The sequence below is a fragment of the Prionailurus viverrinus genome, chromosome A1 (assembly GCF_022837055.1).
Source record: "Prionailurus viverrinus isolate Anna chromosome A1, UM_Priviv_1.0, whole genome shotgun sequence".
Classification (NCBI taxonomy): Eukaryota; Metazoa; Chordata; class Mammalia; order Carnivora; family Felidae; genus Prionailurus; species Prionailurus viverrinus.
In genome coordinates this window covers 173,470,154-173,495,458 of record NC_062561.1, presented here as the reverse complement: position 1 = coordinate 173,495,458, position 25,305 = coordinate 173,470,154, and the positions used below count along the sequence as shown (strand labels likewise).

At 44.9% G+C, this 25,305-nt stretch overlaps 1 protein-coding gene across 5 annotated transcripts in view; it reads left to right on the top strand.

The window, feature by feature from the left end:
- MCC (MCC regulator of WNT signaling pathway) overlaps nucleotides 1-25,305 on the top strand; it is a 470,733-nt gene that overhangs the window by 365,542 nt on the left and 79,886 nt on the right. For all 5 annotated transcript variants that reach the window (XM_047878946.1, XM_047878931.1, XM_047878922.1 and 2 more), the window contains 2 exons: nucleotides 4,520-4,662; nucleotides 14,143-14,285. In XM_047878946.1, coding sequence (XP_047734902.1) covers nucleotides 4,520-4,662; nucleotides 14,143-14,285 — 286 coding nt within the window. The remainder of the gene's footprint in view (nucleotides 1-4,519; nucleotides 4,663-14,142; nucleotides 14,286-25,305) is intronic.

The window sequence follows — 25,305 nt, the reverse complement described above, 5'->3', positions numbered from 1 at the left end:
TGGAAGGCATAATACTTGGTGTTTCTTGGAGTTCAACAGAGGCAGGTCAGGGAAGGGGACCAAGGAGGGCAACTCTGGTGCCCCTGGAGATCTTTAGGCAAATGGTACAGAGACCAGCCCACAGGTCAGGGATCTGGGAGGGAGTTGAGGGGAGAAGATTGTGGCTACAATCGCTTTAACCCTTTGATGGCATGAACAGGAATCAGAAAGATTTTTCAGAGGGTTCTGCTTGTCTGGGATATAACAAATCAGTAACTTTACATTTAATTTGTTTTCATCTGTAAAATGGTTATATCATCAGAATATGCAGTGATAACACATAACCGCAGATTTGCAGTGGCTTAAGATATGAAAGGTGTATTTCTGGTTCCTTGCTAGGAGCTCAGTAGTGCTGGCAGAAAACTCTGTGTGGCATTGTCCTCAGCCAGCCTCCTAAGCTGAAGGGCTTCCACCGTCTGGAACATTGCCAGCAGCCATGGCCTGGGAAGGGAATGTAGCAAATGCTGAAGGAGCTGGTAAAGGCTTCCAGGCGCAAATGGTATCAATTCACTGAGATCTCATTGGCTGAAACAAGTCACATGGCCATATCCAGCTTCATGGGAAAGGGGAAGTATAATCCCACCATGTGCAAGGGTGGAGGTGAACCAGAGTCTTGATGAGCGCCCCTGCTGGGTACTGCAGGGGTGCTGGTGCTTATGGGATGCACATCCCACATGGTGGCTCCGGCAGAGCCGCATATACATAAGAAAATACTGGAGAGAAATGAACACCATTTGAAAAAGGGTTTTATTCATGGATTATGGAGAAAGTGGACATCTATCATTTTTTAATGTGTATAAAGTACTTGTAAGTTAAAAGTCAAAAAATTATAATCATAGAGGTAATGCTTCTTTTTCCTGCTTAGTTGTCATTGTTGTATTACCTTCTCAATTGAGGGTTTACTGGGCTACCTGACCCTGGGTGATTCCTCTGTGGTGGTATGATATGCAGCTTGACCTCGCCTGTGCCCCTGTGAAACAGAATGCCTGAAATCACACACCCTCCCAGGCTAAAAAAAATTGCTCTCACAGATCATGAAAACTGAGGGTGGGGAGAGGCATGGGTCAGTAACAATACTGGAGTGTGATAATAAACTCCGGCATGACTTGAACAAACCAGGCTTGCCCGTGCAGGAGCTTGCCAGGGCAGGAAGGCATGATCGTGCACAGAATGGCTGTGTCTGTCCTGGGTGCCGCTACTCCTCTTCTACTTTTCCTGCACCAAAGTGTCCCTTGCTGGGGTTGGTCTTGTGCAGCTTTATGAGGACTATTTAACAAGGGTGTTTTGTTGGGTTCTGTTGGCTCCTGCAGGTCACGACTTGTTTTCTCCTGCCCTGTTGCTCTCATGGGAGTTGTGGTGCAGGCACTGCAGCTTGGAAAATCTCAAGAGATTTTCATCTAAGCTTGGAGATGAGTGCCTCAGTATATCTTGGTCTGGTTGCAATGAGTGTGGACAGAATGGGTGAAGTGTGTTTAATGTGACACCTCAAGGACACATACAGATGGGGCTTGGGCAATGTCTTCTCCAGCCATTCATTCACCTTGAGGCTAAGAGGATAATTATTTTCCAGTGTTCTCTTGTCACTGTGTAAAGAATCCCCAGAGTACCTTTCCACCATCTCTCCTCCCCCCAACCCCCACTTTTGTCCTCCAGCACAGAATTCCACCCGGAAGCTGTGACTACAGTTTGCTTCAAAGTATGTGTCATAGTGACCCCCACTGTGGCACCCAGCACACCATCTTAAATGTTATAGGAAATCGAGACATATCTATTATTTGTAGAGGAAGAATTAAATTACAGAGGCTTTCCACTATTTTAGGAAACCATACTTATGGAAAAAAATATAGGAATGTAAACCAGATATCTTTGCCTTCAGCTAGGAATTTTTTTTCCTCCAATATATTCTTGTTGCTACTCCCAAATGAACCCGTAAGTTCCAAATATACATTCTGAGTCTTTTGTCTCCTTTTAGCTACAAGTGCCATTCTGTCTGAATCATCAGGCTTCCTGTTGTCTCTTGTTCATACTCATACCCTCTAGGCAGACTCCCCAGTTAGAGGCAGGAGCAAAGATGCTTTAGTCCCAGATAACATGCTCTCATTATCTGGGCATTGGCCATCTGCTTTTCCAGCAACCCGGATCTTGCCTGTGAAGTAGCTCACAACAGTCACCAGGGATGCCCAGAGTTGTCTTGGTGGTTATCAGTTGATCGTGTGCCTTTTTCTTGTATGAATATTTGCACACCTTCATTTTTAAGTGAATTTGGCAGTTTCTGGTCTGCCTTGGTGATGGTAGTGGGCTGTTGACCTCTGAAGACTGTGGAAGAGGAAGAGTGAGTGAGGAATTGGTGGGGAGGGAGAGCTGTTAAGTTTGTGAGGGGAAGCCTTTCACAGTGATTTGTAGCCCTACAGAGCTGAATATGGAAAAGCAAAGAGGAGGAGCTAGCAAGATGGCAGGAAGAGTCATGGTGGAAATGAGATCCAGGTCAAACTGGGCATGATTTTGTAATTATTTTAAGATCTAGAACTGGTGATCTTCATGAGAGTGCCAGCTACACTGGCACATGTACATACCACATACACACACGTGCACACACGTGCATGCACACACACGCAATTTGAAGGTGGGAATAAAGACTGATAACAAAAACTCACAGATACTTTGTGGGGATGGAGAAAAACAGTATTCTGCTGTGGCTATGTTCCAAAGAAATGTGAGCCTTTTTCACTTTTTGACAGATACTGTCTTTGACACCCTGTCATTTTGTGGACTTCTGTTGTCCCTTGTAAAATATGGTGGATCATGGATGAAAAGCATAATTTCATGCAAAGAGTACTTGGGGCCTGTTACAGTTTTGTTCTGTTTAGGAAAGCTTCCCTGTAAATGGGACTTAGACTCACCCTTCATTCTTGCCTCTCCTTCCACTTATTTCCTGAGCGTGTGACCTTGAGTGGACATTATTTGATGTTGCAGGTTGTCCCTAAGAACAGAAATTCACATCACTATTTCTGTGAAAGCAGCTGTCGCACCAAAGATCTGTGATACAGCTTCCACAACCTCCTTGCCTTCAATCTTGCTCCTGGAGCTCTGAGCAGCCCCCAGGAAGTTACCACATTAATACTGATCAAGTCGTTCATAGGTGTGGTCCCTCCCGGGATATATACCACCATATTTATCAGACTTCTTTGCTGTGTATTTCTGTTTCAGTATTGAGTTGGGCTTGGTGTAGTGTTCTGCTTATCTTTGAAGGCTTTTGTCCCTGCCTGATAGCTTCTGGGTTACACCATGGGAAACCACAGATTTAGGGAGGTAGGAGGACAGTGGGACGTGGTGGGTGAGAAGTCTTACCATTTCCCGTCTGCCACTAGCCCTGAAGGTGCAAAGCTGGCAAGTACATATGGCTCTTGGCATTAGGAAAACCTTGCTGAAATGAAATTAAAATTCCTCTGCTGGACAGGAAATTAATCAGCGCTGAACGCAGTAGACAGGGACAGAAGCTAGATTCCTTATTCCATCATTGATGAGTGTTTTATTGTTATGCAAATGAGATCAAATGCTCGGTGACTGGTAGGGCGTTGAGGAGGGGTTAGAGAAGTGAAAGAGATGAACAGGTTCCTTAGGATTTAAACTCTAGCTTCAAAAATGTTTTTATAGCATCTGCTGCCTCTTACACCATCAGATGCTGAGCAAGGGAAGCGCCTCAGTTTCTTCTGTCATTGTTTCTGCAAAGCAGCCTCCTTGACAGTGTGATATATTGCGATTTATTCATTCCATAACGCTACTAGATCACCCACAGTGAAGCAAGCCACATGCCAGGTGTTAGGGCTAAATTAAAGAATCACCTAGTCTTTGCTTTGCCAGAGTTCATAGTCTGGTAGAAGAGGATATTGGAAAAAATTAAGTCTGCAGATAACTGGCCAGATAGAAATAATTGTCACACCACTTAGGACTATTTGGTTGAAAAGCAGCTGAAATGTACCCTAGCAAACATCAGCTACAAGGGTACATAGAAACTGAACAGCCATAAAGGAATGTGGGACGACAGCTCAGGGGTATAGGTCTCAGGAACTAAGGGACAGTCTTTTCAGGACCCTCAGTCAAGTGAATCAACTCCACGCAATCTTAAGTCTATTCACTAAACATTCCCAAAAGAAGGTATCTGATGGATCCAGCTCAGACCACTTGCCCACTTCTTGGAGGGGGGTGGAAAGCAGGAGACTTGGATAATGCCACAGAGATTGCGAGCAATGGCAGAGGGACTTTCCCTCTTAAAGACAGAATGAATGCTACAAAGGCAAAGGATATGATAAAAGTTAGCTGGTGTTGTGGCTTCTGGGATTCCAGCCAATGAGCGGGCATATGTTTATTTGGAGTGTGCTCAATGTTGAGGCTGTGGTGGCTTGAAACCATAAAACTTGGAATCATTCACCCATAGGTGCGTCAACTCATTGGCCCTTCTGTCTTGTTCTCTTGATCCCAGTGTGAACAGTCCCACCTCATGAGAGAACATGAGGACGTCCAGGAGCGAACAACGCTTCGGTACGAGGAACGCATCACGGAACTCCACAGCATCATTGCTGAGCTCAATAAGAAGATAGACCGTTTGCAAGGCACCACCATCAGGTAGTGGGCTCCTAGTGCAGCTTTCTCTCTGCCCTTCTGGGCTCTGACCTGGCTCCTGGGGTTGAAATCATCCTGATGAAATATAATGATGTTTTATTTGCAACCAAGATTTTTGCTGTTGATAACTACTTTCTCTTTACATTGATAGTCGGTCGTGCACTTTCCCCTCCACTGTTCTGTTCTCATCTTGATCGTCAGGATAGTCCTGGAAGGTAGCCAGGGTGGGAGTTATAATCCTCAGGTACTGATAAGAGTGTGGAGCCAGAAGTTGGTGAAATGCTTTATTAACCAGTTCTGGATGGAGCCCCTCTGTCTCCCTACCAGCACCCCTACCACTGCTTGAATCTAGGTGGTCTTCTCTAGATGGGCAAACTGTGTGCCTCCCTTGGGGATTTTGAGAGCTCTGTACATATGCTTCTAGGTAATCTAATATTTTGAGCTCACCTAGAGTTGATCTACCAACGTTTATGTGGCCTTATAAAAACTCCTAATGTGGGGGGCAAGATTTGATACATCATTTTACCTAGCAAAAAGGCGAGAGCTTAAAAATACTAAGTTGATGACTTTGAAGTTAAATTTAGCAGAGGGTAGAAGCAGAGTTAGAACCCGCAGTCTCTCTGCTTTTACTTAATAGTCTTTCCATGAAAGTGACTTTTGGTGGTCCTGCCTTCCTTATCAATCAGTTAGCCCCAAAGTCTCCTGCACGCAGCACAATTTTAATTGGCGTGTGTCTGCCCTGCTTTCCAGAGGAGGGGTTTACTTTGAGTGACTTAGCCAAGGATGAGAGCTTTTTATCATGCTGCTTGTGCTCAGGGAACAGCCCTGAGGAAAGCAAACAGTTGGCACCTACCTTTCTGGAGAAAAGAGCTTTGTTCACTGAATGTTTGTACAAGCCACAATTATGGCCATTTAGAGGCAACTACTTTAAACTGTCCCTCTAGAAGTCCTAGTGGGTTAGAAGAAACTTTGGGTGCATTTTGTTCCAACTCTGAGAGTTACAGGAATGACAGGGCTACTTGGTGAGAGTACTGACAGCCTCTGATTTCTGGGCAAAATCATGGAAAACTTGACACTGAACTGGAGCCACACGATAAATTCCATATTCCAATGTAGAACCTCAAGTCTTTTAAATTGTATCCTGGTCTTCGGAGTGATTGTAGGTTAGAAACGCATGAGCAGAGAAGAATTTTCAGACCAAAGAAATGATTAGAGCCGACTTATAGGAGGCTGGCAGAGTACATTGGTAAATTTGTAATTTCCATTAAAACATGTTGCACTTTTAAACCCTTGAGAAGGTGAGGGAAAATGGGCTCAGTGAGTTGTGAAAAAAAGCATCACACATCACCTGGAAAACTCAATTTCAGGATGTTTAAATTGAATATAATGGCCAAATGGCTTCATGTTAAAATACAGTGAGCTTCTTGACCATAAACATTTATTGGTGCCTTTTATTTAAAGGGAGATTGCATCTGTGCAGATGTCACATTAAATTCTGCCAGTTTTCATCATGTAAATGAGCTATCCCCCGCCTTTCGGGGGTCTCCCTGCAGACTGTGGGCCAGTAAGACAAGGCTCTTCCTGTCCTCTGACTTCCATGGCTAAGGCTTGTCTCCTGCTCCCAGCACTGCCAGAAATGGGTTTGCCCTCATGTGCTGAGATGCTGTGCTAGATCAAGTCAGGGAGGGGTGGGAGTGGTAAGGAGGCACACACCTACAAGGAACTCCAGATGCCCTAGCATATCCAGGGTCTAGAGAATTGATTGTCATACTAGTACCTTCCAGACTTTCTTGTCCCTTTAGTTGGGCCTGAGTTAGAAATTTATTGGAGGGATGCCTGGGTGGCTCATTCGGTTAAGCATCCGACTTTGGCTCAGGTCATGATCTCACGGTTCGTGAGTTCAAGTCCCGTGTCAGGCTCTCTGCTCAGAGCCTGGAACCTGCTTTGGATTCTGTGTCTCCTCTGTCTCTGCCCCTCCCCCACTCATGCTCTGTCTCTCTCTGTCTCTCAAAAATAAATAAATGTTAAAAAAAAATTTAAAAATGTATTGGAAATGCTGAAAAATAATGGAATAGTTTATGTAAGCTATGATATATCTGTACATAAGCTATCCATAAGCTAAATTGCTTAAGTAAGAAAAATGATAATCTCATAGTTTTAAACTTTTATGTCAGGTCACAGTCAGAACTGGGACCTTCTGTGACTATCCTACATGACACTCTCCCATCTCCTATAGCCACAGGGCTAATGTAGCCAAGAATCAGACACTGCAGGTGGCTGAATTCCAGTGTAAGTTGAATTCACGGCCACATCAGATCTTTTAGGTAAAGATTAAGCATTGATAGGAAAAGATGAAATGGTGAGAATTTGAATGGAAACATTGGGGTAGATTTCAATGAATCACAATTCCTAGAGCCTACAAACTCCACTGAGTTTCCCCTTGTGCAGAAGCACTTCTCCTCCTTGTCTGATAAAGCTTGGAGACTCTACAGCAATCTGATCCCAGGTAGAGGGTGCCAGGTATATACACTCAGGTCCCCCAGGAATAAAGATTTATAATTATTTCACTAGGTAAAGAATTCTAACTAATTAAGATGCTGGCCAAACACAAAGGAAATAGGGATTTTCTAGTGGAAGAAGGAAGTTAGAAACATCAACTGTAGCCTCATGGTCAGTTGCAAAAAAGATGCAAGGCTGTGCATATTTTCTTGCTTGTTTATGCATGTATCCAATTTCCTTTTTTTACCTTCTTATTCTCTCCTATTACATCGGGTGAGCTGGTATTGGTGATGAAACTTGTCTGATGGTTAGGTTAGATGGTATCTAGGTGGATTTGCCCCTGAACTAGAGGAGAAGTGGTTACCTGACAATGGATACAATAACTGCTGGGACTTTGGGTCTCCCATTTTGGTGAGAAGGTGACTTCATTTACATTTGAATGAGAGATAGTTAGAGAAGGTTGGAGTCATTGCTGTTGCAACTGGAAATGTCAGTTTGGAAATTTCAACCATGTGTGTGGTTGTCAAGTAGCCACAGAATGTGGCCTGTGACATGTTATCTAGCACCTGGTACCATTCCCACTCCTCCTCTCTACTCTCCCGGGAATCAAAGAGGCTGGACACTTGGGACTACTTCCCAGATTGCCTTAATAGCTGTGATCTGGATACAGTTTGGGTTCTGTCTGCCAGTGAGGTGCCTTCACGTGGATTTGGAAAAGGAGGTGGGAGTCATTATTACTCAGGCCAAGATGACAGCAGCTGACATATAAGCTTTGGTGGGCATGAGGTCCTGCACTGACTGGCCAGAGCCTGGGGCTGTGGGCAGGTGTAAAGGCAGAGGTAGTTACCTGACTTTTGGGGGGGTCCACAACTGTGATGGCAAATGTGACAGCTCCTGGTGGCCTCCACCCACACTTTTCTGGTTCTTCTAACCGTTATGCAAGCATGGAACTGCCTAAATTAAATTTCTTCTACTTGAAACATCCACTGTAGTTTATGTTCCTAACTGAACCCTGCCTAATGCATCCTAAATCCCATCTCCTAGGAATAAACACTGAACATTTTGTATATATGGCCTTCTAAAAAATTTTATTCATGAATATTTTAAATAAATTGGATCATAGCACACACAATGTTTTGTAATCTATGCTTTTTCACTTAACTGTATGTTATGAATGGCTGTTTTAAATGCTCATCTGACTTGGAGAGGTTATATAATGGGATGGGGAAAATGGAAAAATACATCAGTAGCTCACTTTGGAATGGAGGGGTGGGTGGGTTCTAAGCAAATTAAACATGAACTCTTGTTTCCTGAGGAGATCATTTTCTTTGCCCAAAAGCTACTCTCATAACATCACCCTTTCACTGCCGGCTCTCATGATCAGTCATGTTTTCCGCTTCCATTTCCTGTTGCTTGTTAGCCCATGGCTGTCTGGCTTCTGAGTGCAACAGTTTGCTGAAGTTTCTTTTGCCAGGGACTGAATTATGTCTCCAAATTCATATGTTGAAGCCCTGCCCCGTCAATGTTATAGCATTTGGAGTTGGGGTCTTGGGGAGATAATTCTGTTTAGTTGAGGTCAGGAGGATGGGGACCATATGGTGCTTGTAGTGAGTGCCCTTATAAGAAGAGACACCAGAGGGCTTGCTCACAGGTACACTCTCTCCCTGCCGTGTAAGGACACAGTGACAAGGCAGCCATCTGTAAGCCAGGAAGAAAGCCCTTACCAGAAACTGACCCTGTGGGCACCTTGATTTTGTTTGGACTTCAAACCAAAGTCTAGAACTAAGAGAAAATAAGGTCCTATTGTTTAAGCTAGTCCACAGTATTTTATACAGTAGCCTAGGCTACGATACTTCTTTGAAAACTACCAGTGACTTCTTAACTGAAAACTCCAGTGACCTTTTCTTGTTTCTGGTCCTTTTCTGCAGCCTGTGCCCCTAAATCTTCTCTCCTTCCTGGTGTGTTCTTCTTGAACTCCTAGGACCTAGATCATTTCTTCTGTCCCTAAGATTGATCCTCAGCCTTGGCTCTTACCCTGGGTGCTCTCTCCCCACCTTTCACCTTGAAGGGCTGTAGCCCTAAAAAGCTGACCCCGCCTATCTGTGTTACCTCCCTCCCACTTCACTCTTCTGCCTCTTTGTCTGCAAAATGCTCTTCATTTGTCAACAGAGATAATATCCAAAGTCTCCATCTACTCTAACATAATCTAACCTCTAAAATCTCATGCCTGCTCCATGAGCCTGACCTTTCCATTTGCCCAATTATTCACCAAAAGATTCATAGATGAGACTGATCTTGCTTTGTGCTAGATGGAAAAATAGGGAGAGATGGAATTGCAGGAAGAATCAGGGCTCATCACTGATTTCCTGCTTTAGATCTTCTAAAAGAGCTGAAAGGGATACATTTCCTCCTTGTATCTAAAAAAATCTTTGTTCTTTAAAAGAATGATGGCATTTCAAGGCAAGTCTGCCTTTACTTATAAGGAAGAATGTAGTTCAGCAAAACCCCCCACCGGGTCAGGTAGGCTAGGGTAGCTGGACATAGTTGACTGACAGGTGTCAAGGCAGGCAGATGTCCATCCACGTCTTATTCACAAATCAATCCAGTGACAAGGCATGAATGTGCATGCCAAAATAAAAAGGCATGGGGATTGCTAATGAAATAATATTTATATCAAATACTACTAATTCCATAGTACTTCAGCTTAAGGTCTGGAAAGCAGGATAAGAATTACACTTTCATTGACCATTCCCTTTTCCGAAAAGGGATCATTTCATCCCTAGCCAATAATGAGAAGGAATCTTTAAAAATCATCGTCATGGGGTGCCTGGGTGGCGCAGTCGGTTAAGCGTCCGACTTCAGCCAGGTCACGATCTCGCAGTCCGGGAGTTCGAGCCCCGCGTCGGGCTCTGGGCTGATGGCTCAGAGCCTGGAGCCTGTTTCCGATTCTGTGTCTCCCTCTCTCTCTGCCCCTCCCCCGTTCATGCTCTGTCTCTCTCTGTCCCAAAAATAAATAAACGTTGAAAAAAAAATTTTTTTAAAAATCATCGTCAACAACAACAAAATCTTTTCCATGGGTCACCATATTTGATTGTTGTTTCACTGGTCCTAAATTTAGGAGTGACGCTGTACTGCTCACTAGTTGTAGAATCTTGGGTAAACTGCTTAAGCCTCTTGAAGCTTCACCTGCCTTGTTCGTAAAATAAAGGTATTGATCCCAGCTTTGATGAGCCCTGAGATCTCTGCCAGTCTGGGACTTTTCTGCCACTGCTTAGTTACACAGGTGGTGGGGACAATCTAATGCCTGCCTCCTTGGGAGCGTTTTTCTTTTGTTTTGTCGTTTAAGCTAGTAGCAAGCACTAATCATTGCTACTCTAAGAGCAATTTGGAAGCACTTCACAAATGCTTCTAAGTGAATGAAATGAAACAAGGTACATTTAGAATTCTGTGAGATGATTCTTGATGTTCCAAAGAGAGACACCTGAGAACTTTGTAATTCCGTAATTGCGAAACTACCACAATAGTGTCTAATTATCAACAGTTATCAGTTTATCAAAGCTTCTGGGGTTTTTTTGTTTGTTTTTGGCTTTGGTTTTTTTTTTGTTTGTTTGTTTTTTTTTTGTTTTTTTTTTTTTTTTGGCTTAAAATGGTCACTTCTTGGATCTTTTCATGTTTTCTTCCTTTTCACCAGCATCATTGGCAGCTGGTGTTCTTTGGGGAGGTTCTCTTCCTCCCCCCCCCCCCCCCAAAATAAGTTATCGTTTGCCAAGAGCGACTGTATACATAACAGAAAGAAGCAAACAATGAAGTCACTTTGAGGCACTGATGCTGTGTTGTTAACTACACATCTTTACCAACCAGAAGACTCCTGTTGCACAGAGAAGCCTTGAAAACACACCTCATATTCTTGCTTTTGTAAAACTGCTGGCACCGCTGGGATGTTTCTGATTTCTCGCTCTATTGCTCTGGGTGAACCATGCTCCCGAATAACACAGTAGAGAGAAGACCTCAAGCATGAGTGTTCTACATATTCTGCAATCACAGATTGACTATCAGCTTACAAAAGGCCCTGAGCGAATTGGCTTTTGTTCTTTCTCAGTCCCAGAGTCCAGCCTCTTTTCAAGAATGATCCCAGTCATGATGTTCAGGAGATGATAAGAATATGCAGCTCTATGAATTCTTTAACCAAAGTCAGTGGGAGAAATAGCAAGGTTGCGCAAACTTTAATATTTAGATTCTGTGTAACCATTTTTATACCTCATTCTTCGTGGTACAAAGCCTGGCCTGATCTCACAAGGTTGCTTTCTGCCTCTAATTGCTATTTACTTTGTTTGCACATGCTGGTTTGTACTATAGTGCTCAACACGATTACCATAAGGAGGAATCTTACCCAGAGATTTTGTGTGCTCAGCTCAGCCCCTCCCTTTGGGGTCGAGAACCTAGACCTTCCACACTTCTCTCCTGCTTGTTCTGTTTCCATATGACAGCTCAGCAGCACACACTTCTTTCCGAGTTCCTGGACTTCACTCATTTTCTTTTTATTTCTACCATCTAACCCTCATGATTTGCCTCCTTCAGTACAGTAAGTTCTCCTTCTGATCAAAATTGCCCACTCAACATGCAGCCTGAGTGTCCCTCCAGCCTCATGTTGCTGTCCTGCACCCCATGTGGTCTCAGCTATCTGGTCACTTGTTCCTCTCCGTTCCCATCGTCATTCACATTCAAAACAAACGGTGAGGATGGAAAACCCGTAGGTGTCTGTGAAGAAAGCCAGGAGTCTTCCCTGGTCACTACTCACCTGCAGTGCCAGACGCCCCTCCTGTGCCCACACACAGCATCCTTCTTGGGTTAGAATTTGTTGTGAACACATTTGACTCCTGGAAGACAGCATCCATCTGGTCTTTGCTTTCCTGTCCTTATTTTAGTGCTCAGATACATTGACCAAGGATCCTTGCTTTACATTTCATGACCCTGAAAGTCTTCTGCCTACGGTAAAATTTCTAGTACGGTGTGATTCTCCTTCAGAGTGTGCTCTGACCTCGGTAAGGAATGGCCCCTGCAATCAACAGCCTCCTTTTCCTACCCCTTCCCTCTTCACTGCTGTATAAAGTTCATCCTAATAATCCCTAGAAGTAATTCCTTACAAAGCAGGAGATTTGGCAGCCACTGTATGTTTTAGAACCTGCCAAGCCAGAAGTGTTTAAGGTGGCTATTAATGATTTTGCAAATGCCATTTATACCAGAGATACAGCAGCATTTATCTGGCTTTCTTGGCTGTAAAAGAGTCTCAGCCAAGCTGAAGCTGATTACATTGGCCATGCAACAAAGGTAATTTATTCATCACACACAAAACCTCCCGTTAACTAAAATCAGATTTCTAAGTGCTGATTGAAAGGAGAACTGATATATCAGGACACAATTACCCTCTGGACCAAAAAGGCTACTCTTAAGGTACTTTTTAATTGTTTTCATTCCTAAACCTAATTATTGTTAGCTTTGCAGGTGGCTAATAATTAACTTATTCATAGAACATTAACCTATATTTTTTGCCTTCACTACTCCCATTCTAATTCATATTTTGCATGTCTGGGGGCTTAATATCTATTCAAAGTCTCCCCAGATTTCAGGATGGCTTTTATTAAAAACACCTTATAAAGCAGGGGCTCAGCTGAATTCCTTCCCTGTGAGGATACTGATTTCTGAAGTGAACTAAGAACTCTGGAGAGTTCTTCACATTCTTTAATTTATAGATGTGTCTCCCCAGCTTAAAATGGCAGTTGCCTCTTCTGCAAATCCCAGTGGTCACCCATCACCATCTTGGTCCACCCCAAACCCAAGACTGTAAGATTTTGTGCCCTCCTGCTGTCAACTTCTTTAAGTGAATGCCAAGCCAAGGGGACTTCTCTTCTTGGCTTTCTTCATAGACACCTATGGGCTTTCCACCCCCATAGTAAATCCCCTGACAGTTTTCTCTTCTGGCTCTTCTGGCTTTCTCTTCTTTTCTCTTCTGGCTCTTCTCATCTACTTGCAAAGTAGATGCTTCAGAGGGAGTTAATGTTGTGCTCTCCATGTCTGTGTCCGTTGTGTGTGTAGTGATGGTGGTGACATGAGGAAGAGGCATGCATGTGCTTTGAAAGACTTGGTACAATTTTAAGTTTCCTTCGCTTGCTCATAGCTAATTCAGGAACCAAAGACTGAGGGACTGTGAAGGGCTGAGAAGGAGTGGGTGTGTGTGTGTGTATGGCAGCATTTAAATGTTGTCTTCCTGTTACAAGTGCTAACTGGTGGAAACAGACTACTGAGAGGGGTGCACTCACTCACTGTGTCCATTTTTCTCCTCTCCCCACCTTTTCCCATCCCCTAATGCCACTGACTTACTTTGGGGAAAGTAAGTGTGGTATTTATTAGACATACCTCTCAAAGCATCCAGTTTGATCTGCACAGGTGAGGTACTGGTTTTCTGGTAGCTCCAGCCCCAACACCTTTTTACATCCCCTTCCAAGGAGAAAGCCCACCAGTGGGACTCTCCAGCTGATGGGATGTGACATTCCTGTGCACCAGACTCCTGCTTATTTTGCCCACTGTAGCCTCCATACTCAGACTAACACTGCTTCGGATCTTGGGTTCTTTTGTATTTCAGAATTTGAGGAGGTGAAGAAATCTAATTTCTTCAGGAAATCTTTAAAGGAAAAAAGTTTCTAGTGGGCTGTTAGATGAATCTTGTTCAGTGTGTGTGTGTGTGTGTGTGTGTGTGTGTGTGTGTGTGTGGACACAGAAGCAACCTTTCAGTTTCACATACTGACTGTGGATGTGACTAACCATTTATCTGGCCTGAAAAGAGTCCTAGCTAGTTCATATGGCTGAGGGGATAGGGTGGGGAAGATCTGTTTCTCTCTGAATTTCTTTCCTGCCCTTCAAAGCCATGTTCTCTAGGAATTTGTCTTCTATCTCTGTCAGTGGTAGCTGACTCTCCTTTTTTCTCAGGGAGGAAGATGAGTACTCAGAACTGCGATCAGAACTCAGCCAGAGTCAGCACGAGGTCAACGAAGACTCTCGAAGCATGGACCAAGACCAGACCTCTGTCTCCATCCCTGAAAACCAGTCCACCATGGTCACCGCTGACATGGGTGAGTCTGCCTGCCATTGCATGAAACCAGAGTTTGGTTTCTGGATTGTATTGGGAATTTTAGAAATATGAGGCAGCCTGAATTAAAATTTAATTAGTCAAGGAGTTTGGTGAGTAGATGAAGGCATATCCATTTGAAGGTCCCTCATATGCTCCTTTATTGGAACTGAAGAGCTGAATTAGCTTTCTGCCCTGATATTTGTGATTCAAACATATGCCACCTCTATTTGAAAAATCTGGAAGTAAGGAAAAGGCTATTGTAGTGTTCCAAGTTCGAGTAAAATCTGAACCATGATGGCAGGGATGGGAAGGATGGAATGGGTGGCAACACATTATAGTGGAAGAACCAATCGTTTTTAGCAACTGTTGGGTAAGAAGAAATCTGAAATAACTCCAACATGTTGATCCTAAGTGACTAAGGACATGCTCATATTTCTTAGTCAGGAAATTTGGTTGAGAAATGAGTTGGGAAATAGATACATTATGTTTGAGGTTGTAGAGAAATGCCCATCTGGGAATACCTGGTATTTTAAACTGCAGGTCGTGACCTGATAGTGGATCTTGAGATTATATGAAAAATACTTTTAAAGTGAAATCATATAGGAAAAAAATAGAATGACAACGCTGCTTCATGAGACTTATTTGTTGAGTGTGTGTATGTATGTAGTAAGTTGCCAAATGAAATGTTTCAGCTGTGGGCTGTAGTCAACCCACAAAATGTTGCAAAACCACTGGTCTGCTTGGAGATGCTTAACTGGATCTTTGGAGAGATTGGGGTTGAGGATAAAGTCTTTGAAGTTACGAGGTAAGGTGATCTCTGTGGTCCAAAGCGTGTGGGGTCAGAAGGAGGAGGAGCACCATATCTTAGGAAATGGTCACATATAGGGGGGAGGTGGAGGAAAAAGGAGAAGGAGGTGTAAATATAGTATAACTTTCTTGGAACCTAAAATTTCACTGGGGAGAGACTTTAACAGTACACATTTATATTCATTATAAAATTTAGGAACACAGTACCATGAGAGTTTATCAAAGGAATTTGATTCAGTTTAAGATTCTAGAATAGCTTCCTCTAGGAAGTGACATTTGAGCTGGAAGCTGGAGGGTAAGTAGAAATTAACCAAGTAAATGAAGAGATGCATTCAGGGGAGGGTGGGGGAAGTGGATGCATTCAAGGAGATGAAAAAAGCTCATCATGTATGGAGGGTCCAGAGGTGTGAGACGGAGGCTGGAGAGATAGGTAGGGGCCATAGCATGCAAGATATTATAGACCATGTGAGGAATGTTGACCTATATTCAAGGATGCACAAGAAACCACTGAAAGGTTTTAGTAGTGTGGGAAGGGGTGAGATGATCAGATTTGCATTTTGAATCCACCATTCTGTAGTAAGAGAATTGGTGGATCAAGAATGAATGGGGCCTGGGTGGCTCAGTGGGTTAAGTGTCTGACTTCAGCTCAGGTCATGATCTCACGGGCTGTCAGTGCAGAGCCTGCTTTGTATCCTCTGTCCCCGCCGCCCCCCACCCCTTCCCCCACATGCGCTTGCATAACTGTGTGCTCTCTCACTCTCTCACTCAAAAATAAATAAACATTAAAAAAAAAAAGTGGGGCGCCTGGGTGGCTCAGTTGGTTGGGAAACCAACTTTGGCTCAGGTCATGATCTCACAGTTTGTGAGTTCGAGCCCCACGTCGGGCTCTGTGCTGACAGCTCAGAGCCTAGAGCCTGCTTCGGATTCTATGTCTCCCCCTCTGTCTTCCCCCTCCCCTGCTCACACTCTGTGTCTCTCTGTCTCTTAATAATAAATAAACGTTAAAAAAACAAAAATTATGAATGGGGGAGGCCAGCTAGGAAACCATTGCTAATGTCTCAGTGGGCACAATTATCTCTAGGATCAGGGTGGTGGTAGTTGAGATCCTGAAAGGTATAAAACTGACAAGATCTGCTGAAGGAATAGAAACAGAGGGTAAAAGGAGAAAATGTGTGTATGGAGATGTTCTCTAAGTGTCTGGATTGTACAATAGACGGATGATACTGCCAGTCGCCAACACGGGAGCACAGGAAAAAGAGCCAGGTGGTTTTGCTTCGAGTTTTGTTTGGTTTTCTTTTACTTGAGGGGATGGGAGTGTAGGGTGGAGGTCATATGTTTTGTGTGGGCATAAGTCTGAGGTGTCTGTCTCGAAGTCTGTGGGTGTAGATGCTTCAGAAGGCAGCAGGTATACATAAGAAGCCAAGAGGAGAGGTCTAGGCTGAAGGAAAGCAGTTAGGAGACACTGGGTTATTGCAGATAGTTGCTGAAGCAGTGGGAAGCCATGCATAGAGCGAGGAGTACAGAGAACGGGAGCCTGGGCTTTGGGGGCCGCCAGCTGAAGAGGAGACTCTATAGAGCTCCTGGCAGGGACATGCCTCTCATCATTTTAGTCTCAGTTTAAATGCATCTCCTCTGAAAGCATCTCGTGAGCACCAGTCTGTGCAAGTTCCTGAGTTGACTCTTCACTGCCCCACTTGTCTCCTTCTATTGAATTGAAATTTTAAAAAAAAAGTTTTTTTTATGTTTGTTTATTTTTGAGAGAGAGAGAGAAACAGAGCGTGAGCAGGGGAGGGGCAGAGAGAGAGGGAGACACAGAATCCGAAGCAGGCTCCAGGCTCTGAGCTGTCAGCACAGAGCCTCATGTGGGGCTTGAACTCATAGACGGTGAGATGATGAGCTGAGCCGAAGTCAGACGCTTAGCCGATCGAACCACCCAGGTGCCCTTCGAATTGAAATTTTAAATGATATATTTCTAGTTCTTTGCTTGACTGACTCTCCCACTAAACTCCACTGGGCAGAAGTATATTTAATCTAATAGAGTTCCAGAGCCCACCACCAGGCCTGGTACACGGTGTGTGTCCAGAGATACTTGCTGGAATGAACAAGTAAAGCAGTTGGTGAGTCCATCAAGCAGTCGGCCAGCCAAAGGTGTAGGAAGGAAACGAGGAGAGCCATGTTTAGGAAGCCAGCGGGGCAGAGAGAACTCAAAAAGGAAGGAAGAGGTCAGCAGGACGGATTGCTCCTAATGCCAGCAAAGTCACTGAGAGCTGTAAACTGAAACCGATGTGACCTCAACAGAAAAGGAGTGAGGAGTGGAGACACCTTCTAGGTCCTCAAGCTCTTGGCTTCAGGCTGAAACTGCCTCTCTAAACTCACCTGAACCCATATCCCAGGCCTTAAGTTAGAACACACACAATCTCCTGGGACCATCCCAGCTGTGGGCTCAAGTCCCACGTGCTGCTCTATCAGCATCGGGGTCTCAAACCTTTGTGGTCCCAGGCTTCTGGACTCCGTCTTCCAGCCTTGGGAGTGGGACAGGTGCTGACGGCCAAGATGTTCCCATTCAAGCAAAGAGATGTGCCTATACTGATCCCTCCATTCATGTCTCTGAAAGTGTTTTATGAAACTAAATCAGTGCCCAATACTCCAACAATGTTGCTTAAGCAAAGTGGGGGAGTGGGGGGATAAACCTGCCTGAGTGGACCGGGCATCTTTCTGGTGGGGCTTCTCGGGGCTCCTGATGGAGCATTCGATAGCTCAGGCTGTCTGCCCAGGAACCAGTATCTGCCTGTCTGCGCTATGAGCTGGCTTCGTTTTTCCAAATCATTAATCTCAAATCCTTTCTTTCCATCCTTTTCCTCATTACAAATATATGTTTGTTATAGCCAGGGATCGTACCTTTGCTGATTGGGACTGAGCTCCTGGTGGAAAGGACCCTGTCGACGCAATGCCTGTATGTGTTCTCTGCCCACACAGGCGGCCCTTATTCATCTGTTGAATAACTCACTGGGTGCTGTGCAAGGGGGATATGAGTCACAGGATCTGCCCTCAGATCTCTGTACTCTCACACTTTGTTCTCTCATACCCAGAGTAACATCCCGATTCCTGACCATTGACAATAGGCCCCCACAGAGCTGAGCATCTCCTACCTCAGGCGGCCCCCTCCCTAACCATCCCTCGTTTTCCCCCAGCTGTGGCCACACTGGCCTCCTTGCTGCCCCTCACGGCTGACCAGCTCATCTTGTCTCCCTGCTCCTTCTGCCTGGAGTGCTCCTTCCCAGAGCCAACCCTCGGCTTCCTGCGCATGGCTGCTGGCCAGCCCCAGTCAGAGGGCCCTGGTGGAGCACTGTGGCCTTCCCTCACCCTCACTGCCAGGTGCTGTCCTCCTTTTCTGCCTTCATTTCTCCTCACGGCACTTAGTGCTTCCTGGTGACACATTGTATGTGCATTTATTTCACTGTGCATTACCAGTGGTTACCAGTCCCTCACACTGGAATCTAGAATCCAGGCAACACGAGGGCAGGGACTTCCGCTGTCCTGTGTGCCAGTATAACAGTGCCCACACAGAGGAGGCCCCCAGTACTAAGTGTTAGGGAATGCCATCTTGGAGCTCACGGCTCTTCAGAGGATGCACGCAAGGAAACAGGGAATGACCAGCACTGAGGTAAGGGCCACAAGAGGAGGTGGACAGGGGCTCCTAGCAACACCCTTGGGCAAGAGCATCGGAAAATACATCCCAGAGGTCACATCTAGCAGAACTCGGGGGACAGGCGGGAGCGATGCAGGTAAAGAGCAGGAGGCAGGGGGAGAGCCTAGGAGGCAGAGGGCTGGCACCCGCTGGGTCCCTGAGGAGGGCAGGCACAGGGACATCAAGGAGGAAGAGCGCATCAGGCTTCTGCAGAGTGCCGCCCCTGTGTGCGTTCATCGGAACTGGATGGCTGCCTCTTCTTACTCCTTTGCCATTTTCCAATTAAATGGCTTCAATAGGGGAAAAAGCTTCCATATATAAACACCGTTATAGGAAATCATTAAAAAGCAGCCATTTCATTATGGTTGCTATATTTGCAAACCTGCATTAGCAACTCAGAGGTTTTCTTGAGCTGGATTTTATAGGCAGAGTTTGCTGCAGTATATCCACCAGTCTTCATTCAAGATAGCAGGAGTTAAGTCCAATCTGCTCCCTTCATCAGAAGCACTTTTCTTGTTTTCAGACCCCACCCATCAGAGCCAGGCTGCCCAGTCAGTGAGCTGGCTCCTAGGTGGTGTCCTTGGGCCCTGAAGGAGTAAACCAGCAATTTAGAAAGTGCTTCGACACACCTAACCAGTCCTATGAAGGAGACAGATCCCAGCAGTGTCACACGGCATCTTAAAATAAATTGCTTTACCTCTGTTCAAACCTGGTCACACAGTTGCTTGGAAAATAAAGGTAATTAAGTAGACAAAGACAAGGTAGGAATTACGGCTTGGGAATTTTATTCCCTCAATTTGGCAAAGAGCTCTAGTTAGGGAGAGGCTGGCTAGAACAGATAACGTGTTTTGCTCACTCTGTGTCGAGCATTTACATGCATCTTCATGTTTAATCTTCAGCCTTGAAAGGAGGCCCTGTAAATCTCCTCATCTGTAAAATTGGGCTAACAGAGTTCAGAGGGGGTGAGTCATTTGTCCAAGGCCACACAGCTAAGCAGTTTTTACTGTTGTTGGTGCCCGTGTTTCAGTAGATGGCTTTGCTCTTACGTGCCTCTGCCTAAATCGTGAAACGTGCCTACGGTTAGTGTGTTCCACTTAACTGCGATCCTTTGAGGTCTCTAGTGCTGATGGGGGAATTTAGGGAGCAGCTGTGTGATCACAGCACCTGGCTTCGTAGCAGAGTATTTGTTGTTAATCGAGATTTTTGCAGACCTCCATCTTAGAAACAACACTTTTAGGCCAAACGATTCTGGCTCTTGCCATAGAGCAGAACACAGATGTGTGTGCATGTTCGTGCATGTGTGGCACACTCTCCAGCAGGCTGCTCTCCCAGCTCTGCTAATGGAACAGCAGAGCTCATCTGGAGCAATTGTTTGTAAAACAAAATCCTTGATCCAGTGGACCTTTGCACAGCCTGCGTTGGGTTCTGCTCCTTATTTTGAGATCTCTTCTGTTTTAGGTGAGAAATTCTTCTTTTCTGGGATCTAGCAATGCCCAACTATTCCACCCTTAGGGATGAAAGGAAGCATATGATACCTTGTTTGCTGGTGGGATCATTTAGATAGAGATTTCCTCCTTATGCATAGTTTTTGGAGGACAACCAAGGAAGAATTTACACATGAAACCTGGCTCTTTGGCACAGCTGTGACTATGAAATATGTTTAACGTTAAAGCCAGATTTTCCCGGCTTAATGGCCGATGAGGCTTAATGGCTTCAGGAAAAATGTTCCAAAGTGTCAAGCAGCCACTCCCAGTGAGGAGAAAGGGGGGTCGGGGCAGGGAAAGGCAGCCCTGCCTCTTCCAAAAACGATTTCTGTAGGGTTGGAGAGAAGTGTTGACAAAGGCAAGGGAGCCTGTCTGGAGAAAATTTTCATGTTATTAGGAATGAGGGTGACTAGAATGGATCCTGCAGCAAAAAATGTTTGACAGTCCAATCATTTATAACCTGATTATGGAACTTTGAGGAACCAGGCCACAGGTTGGAAAGGTTAGATGGGACTGAAAATAGCATCTTGAGTAGTTGATGGAATAGGCCAAGCCTTTTGTTGCCTTTTTGTTTTTCCTTCTCCTCACTTTAACTGGGCAGCTACATTTCCCCTAAGCCGTGCACAGTGTTGGTCATCCCTGAGAACCAAGCCTAGAGGAGACTTTGAAGTTCTGAACATTGACTCACTGGAGGACTCTTTGAGGTGGCTGTGTGCTTTCTCCATGGGATCTGAGCCTGGTCAAATAAGACCTGTCTGCGAATGTCAACAGGGCAGAGTGACTGAGGAGTGCATCGGAAATCATTCTGGAACTTTCCTTACAGTAATCAAGCTTGAAAGCAGGCAGGGTCACTGCTCTACTTCAGTTTACGTGACTTGAGTACAATTTGAGGGAAATAGTTTTTTAGCCTCCGAAAAGACACTTTTCGAAAAGACTCCACCACATTCATTCGAAGCGAGTTTCCATAAATGTTGGGATTCAGGAACTCCTTTTATAATATAAGTTGTCTCAATTTTTTAAACAGGCTGTGTCTCTTCAGGTGAAATTGTTTTTTTGATTGTTGGAAACGCATGACATGTTTTTCCTTAAAACCAGCATTATAAGGGAGTGTTCGCTTCCAAGACCAGCCTGTGAAAGCCTGCTTTAATCTGTAATGGGAATAAAGTACGGGACCCTCATCTGTGTTACTATAACCCGGACCAGCACTGTGGCCATTGTTCCTGGGAGAAAGGATTGTGTCAACCATATTTGGATGTCAGAGGCACATCTCCTCCCTTCTCCTGGAAGCTTTGGAAATTTTCCCATCCCGACCACAGTGAGCGCCCCGGGGTCTGGGACTGGTACTGACAGCCTGCTCCGCACTGCCACTCTTGGCTCTTGAGGCTTGAGACGGGCCTGTCTGAAAAAGGCCCTTGAGCTGAAATGGAAGATCCAGGCACTGAGGAAGGACCATTTGGACCAGAGGTTAGTTAGTGAGCTTGGGGAGAGAGTGATCAGAGGTGATGTTACAGAGAAACAAAGCATGTTAAAACTGCAAAGTGACATTAGCAAAAATGAAAACAAATTCAGGCTGGTACATTTGGGCTGAAATAGAAGTCCTGAAAGTACAGGGGCGCCTGGGTGGCTCAGTAGTTTGGGCATCCGACTTTGGCTCAGGTCATGATCTCACGGTTCATAGGTTCGAGCCTCGTGTCGGGCTCTGTGCTGACAGCTCGGAGCCTGGAGCCTGCTTTTGTATCTCTCTCTCTCTGCTCCTCCTCTGCTCATGCTCTGTCTCTGTCTCTGTCTCTCTCTCAAAAATAAATAAACATAAAAAAAAAAAATCCTGAAAGTATAACTTGGTTTCTTTTGGGAAAAGAAACACATCCCGTCCAGCTAAGTTAGGACCCAGCCGGCGTGGTAGCTGGTGGCTCCCAGCCTGACTCATGTCTGTGGTCTTGGGGGATAATTTGGGTGTGGCAGTGACACTTTCCAGAAAGCATTCTGGTTCTCATAGCTGCACGGAGAAATCGAACATCACAGGGGTCCCTATATTAAATCTAGACTCAGTGTGTCCATCCTCTGTCGTACCTTCTGGCCTTGAATGCTCAAGTATTTATTTCCCCCTCAACTTTTTATTTTGAAAAACTTCAAACTTACATAAACAGTAAAATGAACCCCTATAAACCCATAAACCCATTGCCTGTATTCACTAGCTGTTAATGTTATGCGATTTTTGTTATTTGATTTTTGCGCACATGCATGAATTTTTTTTCTGAGCTCTTTGAAAGTAAGTTGCAGACATCATGCAACTCACTTCATGCCTCACCCTAAATATATCAGCACAAACCTCTTAAGAACGGGGAATTTCTCTTTTTTAACCATAGCACTTTTATCATACCCGAGAATTTTAACCCAGATGGAATGATATATATAGTCCATATTCAAATTTTCCCAAATGTACCATTAATGTCTTTTGTTGCTTTTGTTTAATCCAGGATCCAGTCAAGGCTCACACATGATATTTAGTTACCATGTCTCTTTATGCTCCTTTAATCTAAAACAGGTCCCCCACCTTTCTTGTCTTTCATGACATTGACCTTTTTGAAGAGGCCAGGTTAGTAGCGTCTTAGTAGAGTCCCTCAATCTAGATGGTCTGATTGGTTTTTTTAGTGTTAGATTTGAGGTTAGCAGTTTTCGCAAGAATATACATGGGTGATGATGTGCCTTCACTACTACTGTGTTGCCACAGGAAGTTCATGATAATCAGTTTGTCTGTTAATGGCAATCTTGAGGTGCTTTTAAGCTATCACAGCACTGTTCTTCTGAGTCTTCCTGTCTTCAGGAGACACAGGCCCTGTGTACATTACGCAGCATGCAACCTTTATGGATACCGTCTTACTCCTTTCTTGCGGACATTTCTGTTGTCTTCTGTTTCTTCCTTTTCTAAAGTCTTGCTTTGTTCTGGTTTTGCTTGTTCCTTGCTGCATGCTGTGTGAAGGGGACTTTTTACAAAGGAAAGCCACAGCCCTCCTGGTTTCAGCCTTAGAGCCACGACAGCAGCCGAACTGTTACATCCTTAGGAATTCACATCTGGCCTGTTAGTGGAACGTCTAGGTCAGTGCTGAAAGAATCTGTAGCCCTTTGCTCCACTTGACTTGCCTTACAAGGCACAATGTATGCCCAGGCGAAACAGCAGTAGGGGGGATGTGTGCTGGCCCTTGGAAGGCCGTGGGAGTTATGATTATGCCCTGGGCTGCTGCACCACACAGGTAAGGCCTTTGGACTGTTCACAGCAGGCCTTCTGATGCTTCTCTCTCTAAGACTTGCTCAAATTCACTGTGCCTAGCATCTGTAACTTGAGTGGACACATCCACCTTAGGGATCCACCCGATTGAAAGCTTTCTGCCTTTTTAATAGGGTGTGGTATGCCACGTGATAGGTCTTAGATCTGATGATTCTTTACCAGTGAGTCGACTAACAGAAACTGGATACTTGTAAAAGTTGATTTACAAAAAAAGTCTTTAATTTCTTTTACACGTTCAGCTCAGGTGGTCTTGTTCGAGCACTGCTCCGTGCCTGCTCTTGTGAGCATCTGGGAACACAAGGACTAATAAACAGTCATTGGTCCCCAGGGCTGGACCTAGTAGGGTCGATATGTCAGTTAATAAGTAATTACAGGGAATGTGATGCCTCCAAGAAAGAAGTAAATACAACACTATAGGTGGGTAGGGTGTGGGCAAAATGCATGAAGGGGGTGGGAGATATAGGCTTCCACTTTTGGAATGAAGGAGTCACAGGGATGAAAGGCACAGCACAGAGAATATAGTCAGTGACATTATAATTGCGCTGTGTGGCTACACTTGTGAGCTACACTTGTAGCTACACTTGTGAGCACAGCATAGTGTATAGACTTGTCCAGTCGCCATGCTCTACACCTGAAACTAATGTAATGTTGCGTGTCAACTACACTACGATTTAAAAAAATTTTAAGGAATAATTTTTTTTTTTAAGACCATGGGTAATCGGGGAAGGCTTTCTAGAAAAAGGGTATTTCGAGGCAAAGCCTAAAAAACAGCTGCTAGGAAGAAGAGAGGGAGAAGCATCCAAACAAAGCCGGCAAATGACCGTTAACTCTGGAGCAGAAGCCCTAGGAGCGTGAGCTCTTGAAGCTGCAACCGTGTTTTGGAGCAGAGCCGTTCTGGTAAAGGTGCACAGCTCAGAATCGGGCGGACCAGGGGAAGTGTTTCTAATGTCTAATGTTTTATCAGGGTTAGGGCTTTTACAGGGGGTTCAAAAAAAAAAAACCAGAGAACAGGCAGCCTTTGACACCTGATGCAAAACGAACTAACTCTGGGATAGTTTCTTGTATGGAACTCTAGGGCTAGGCTTCATTGATCCTGAGGAAGAAAGAAGAAAACTAGTGTGTGTGTTTAACCAAGCAAGAATGCTGGTCTGGGTTAGCTTTCATAGCCACGAACACCCTCTTACCCTCTTTCCCGATTCTCCCAGTACTTGGGTCTTCCCTCAGACAGCAACGTAAAAACCTAAGCCTCTGGGTTCTCATTGTAAGATGAACCTGAGCTCTCTTGTCTTCAGCTCCTCTCCGAAATCTAACTGGGAAAAGTTGTATCTAAAACTAACAGCAGAGGCAGGGCTGCAGACTGATGGATGCGGGGGGGGGGGGGGGGGGGGGACGTGGCAGGTGGGGTTCAGTGTGCGGCTGTGAGGGAAGCAGAGGAGCACCGTGGCCGTGCTGAGTCCAAAGCGGCCAGCTGCTGGCCACTCCACAGATGGTTGTCGTGTGAGGAGCCAGGCCCAGTATTGCCAGACCTGATTTTACAACAATAGCCATAAATTCTAATGACTTTCAAATGTTGACAATTAATTCAAAACTGTTTTCAAAAAAACCAAAAGGGCTGTGCCAGATACCAACCCCTTCTTGTCCAAACACAACACATCCTGGACTGCAGGTGGCTAGTTGCCTCCTCTGGCCAAAGGGAGATGCTCATTCCATTTATTCATCTGTGTCCTCTGTTTCGTCTTTCCAGCAAATTAAACAA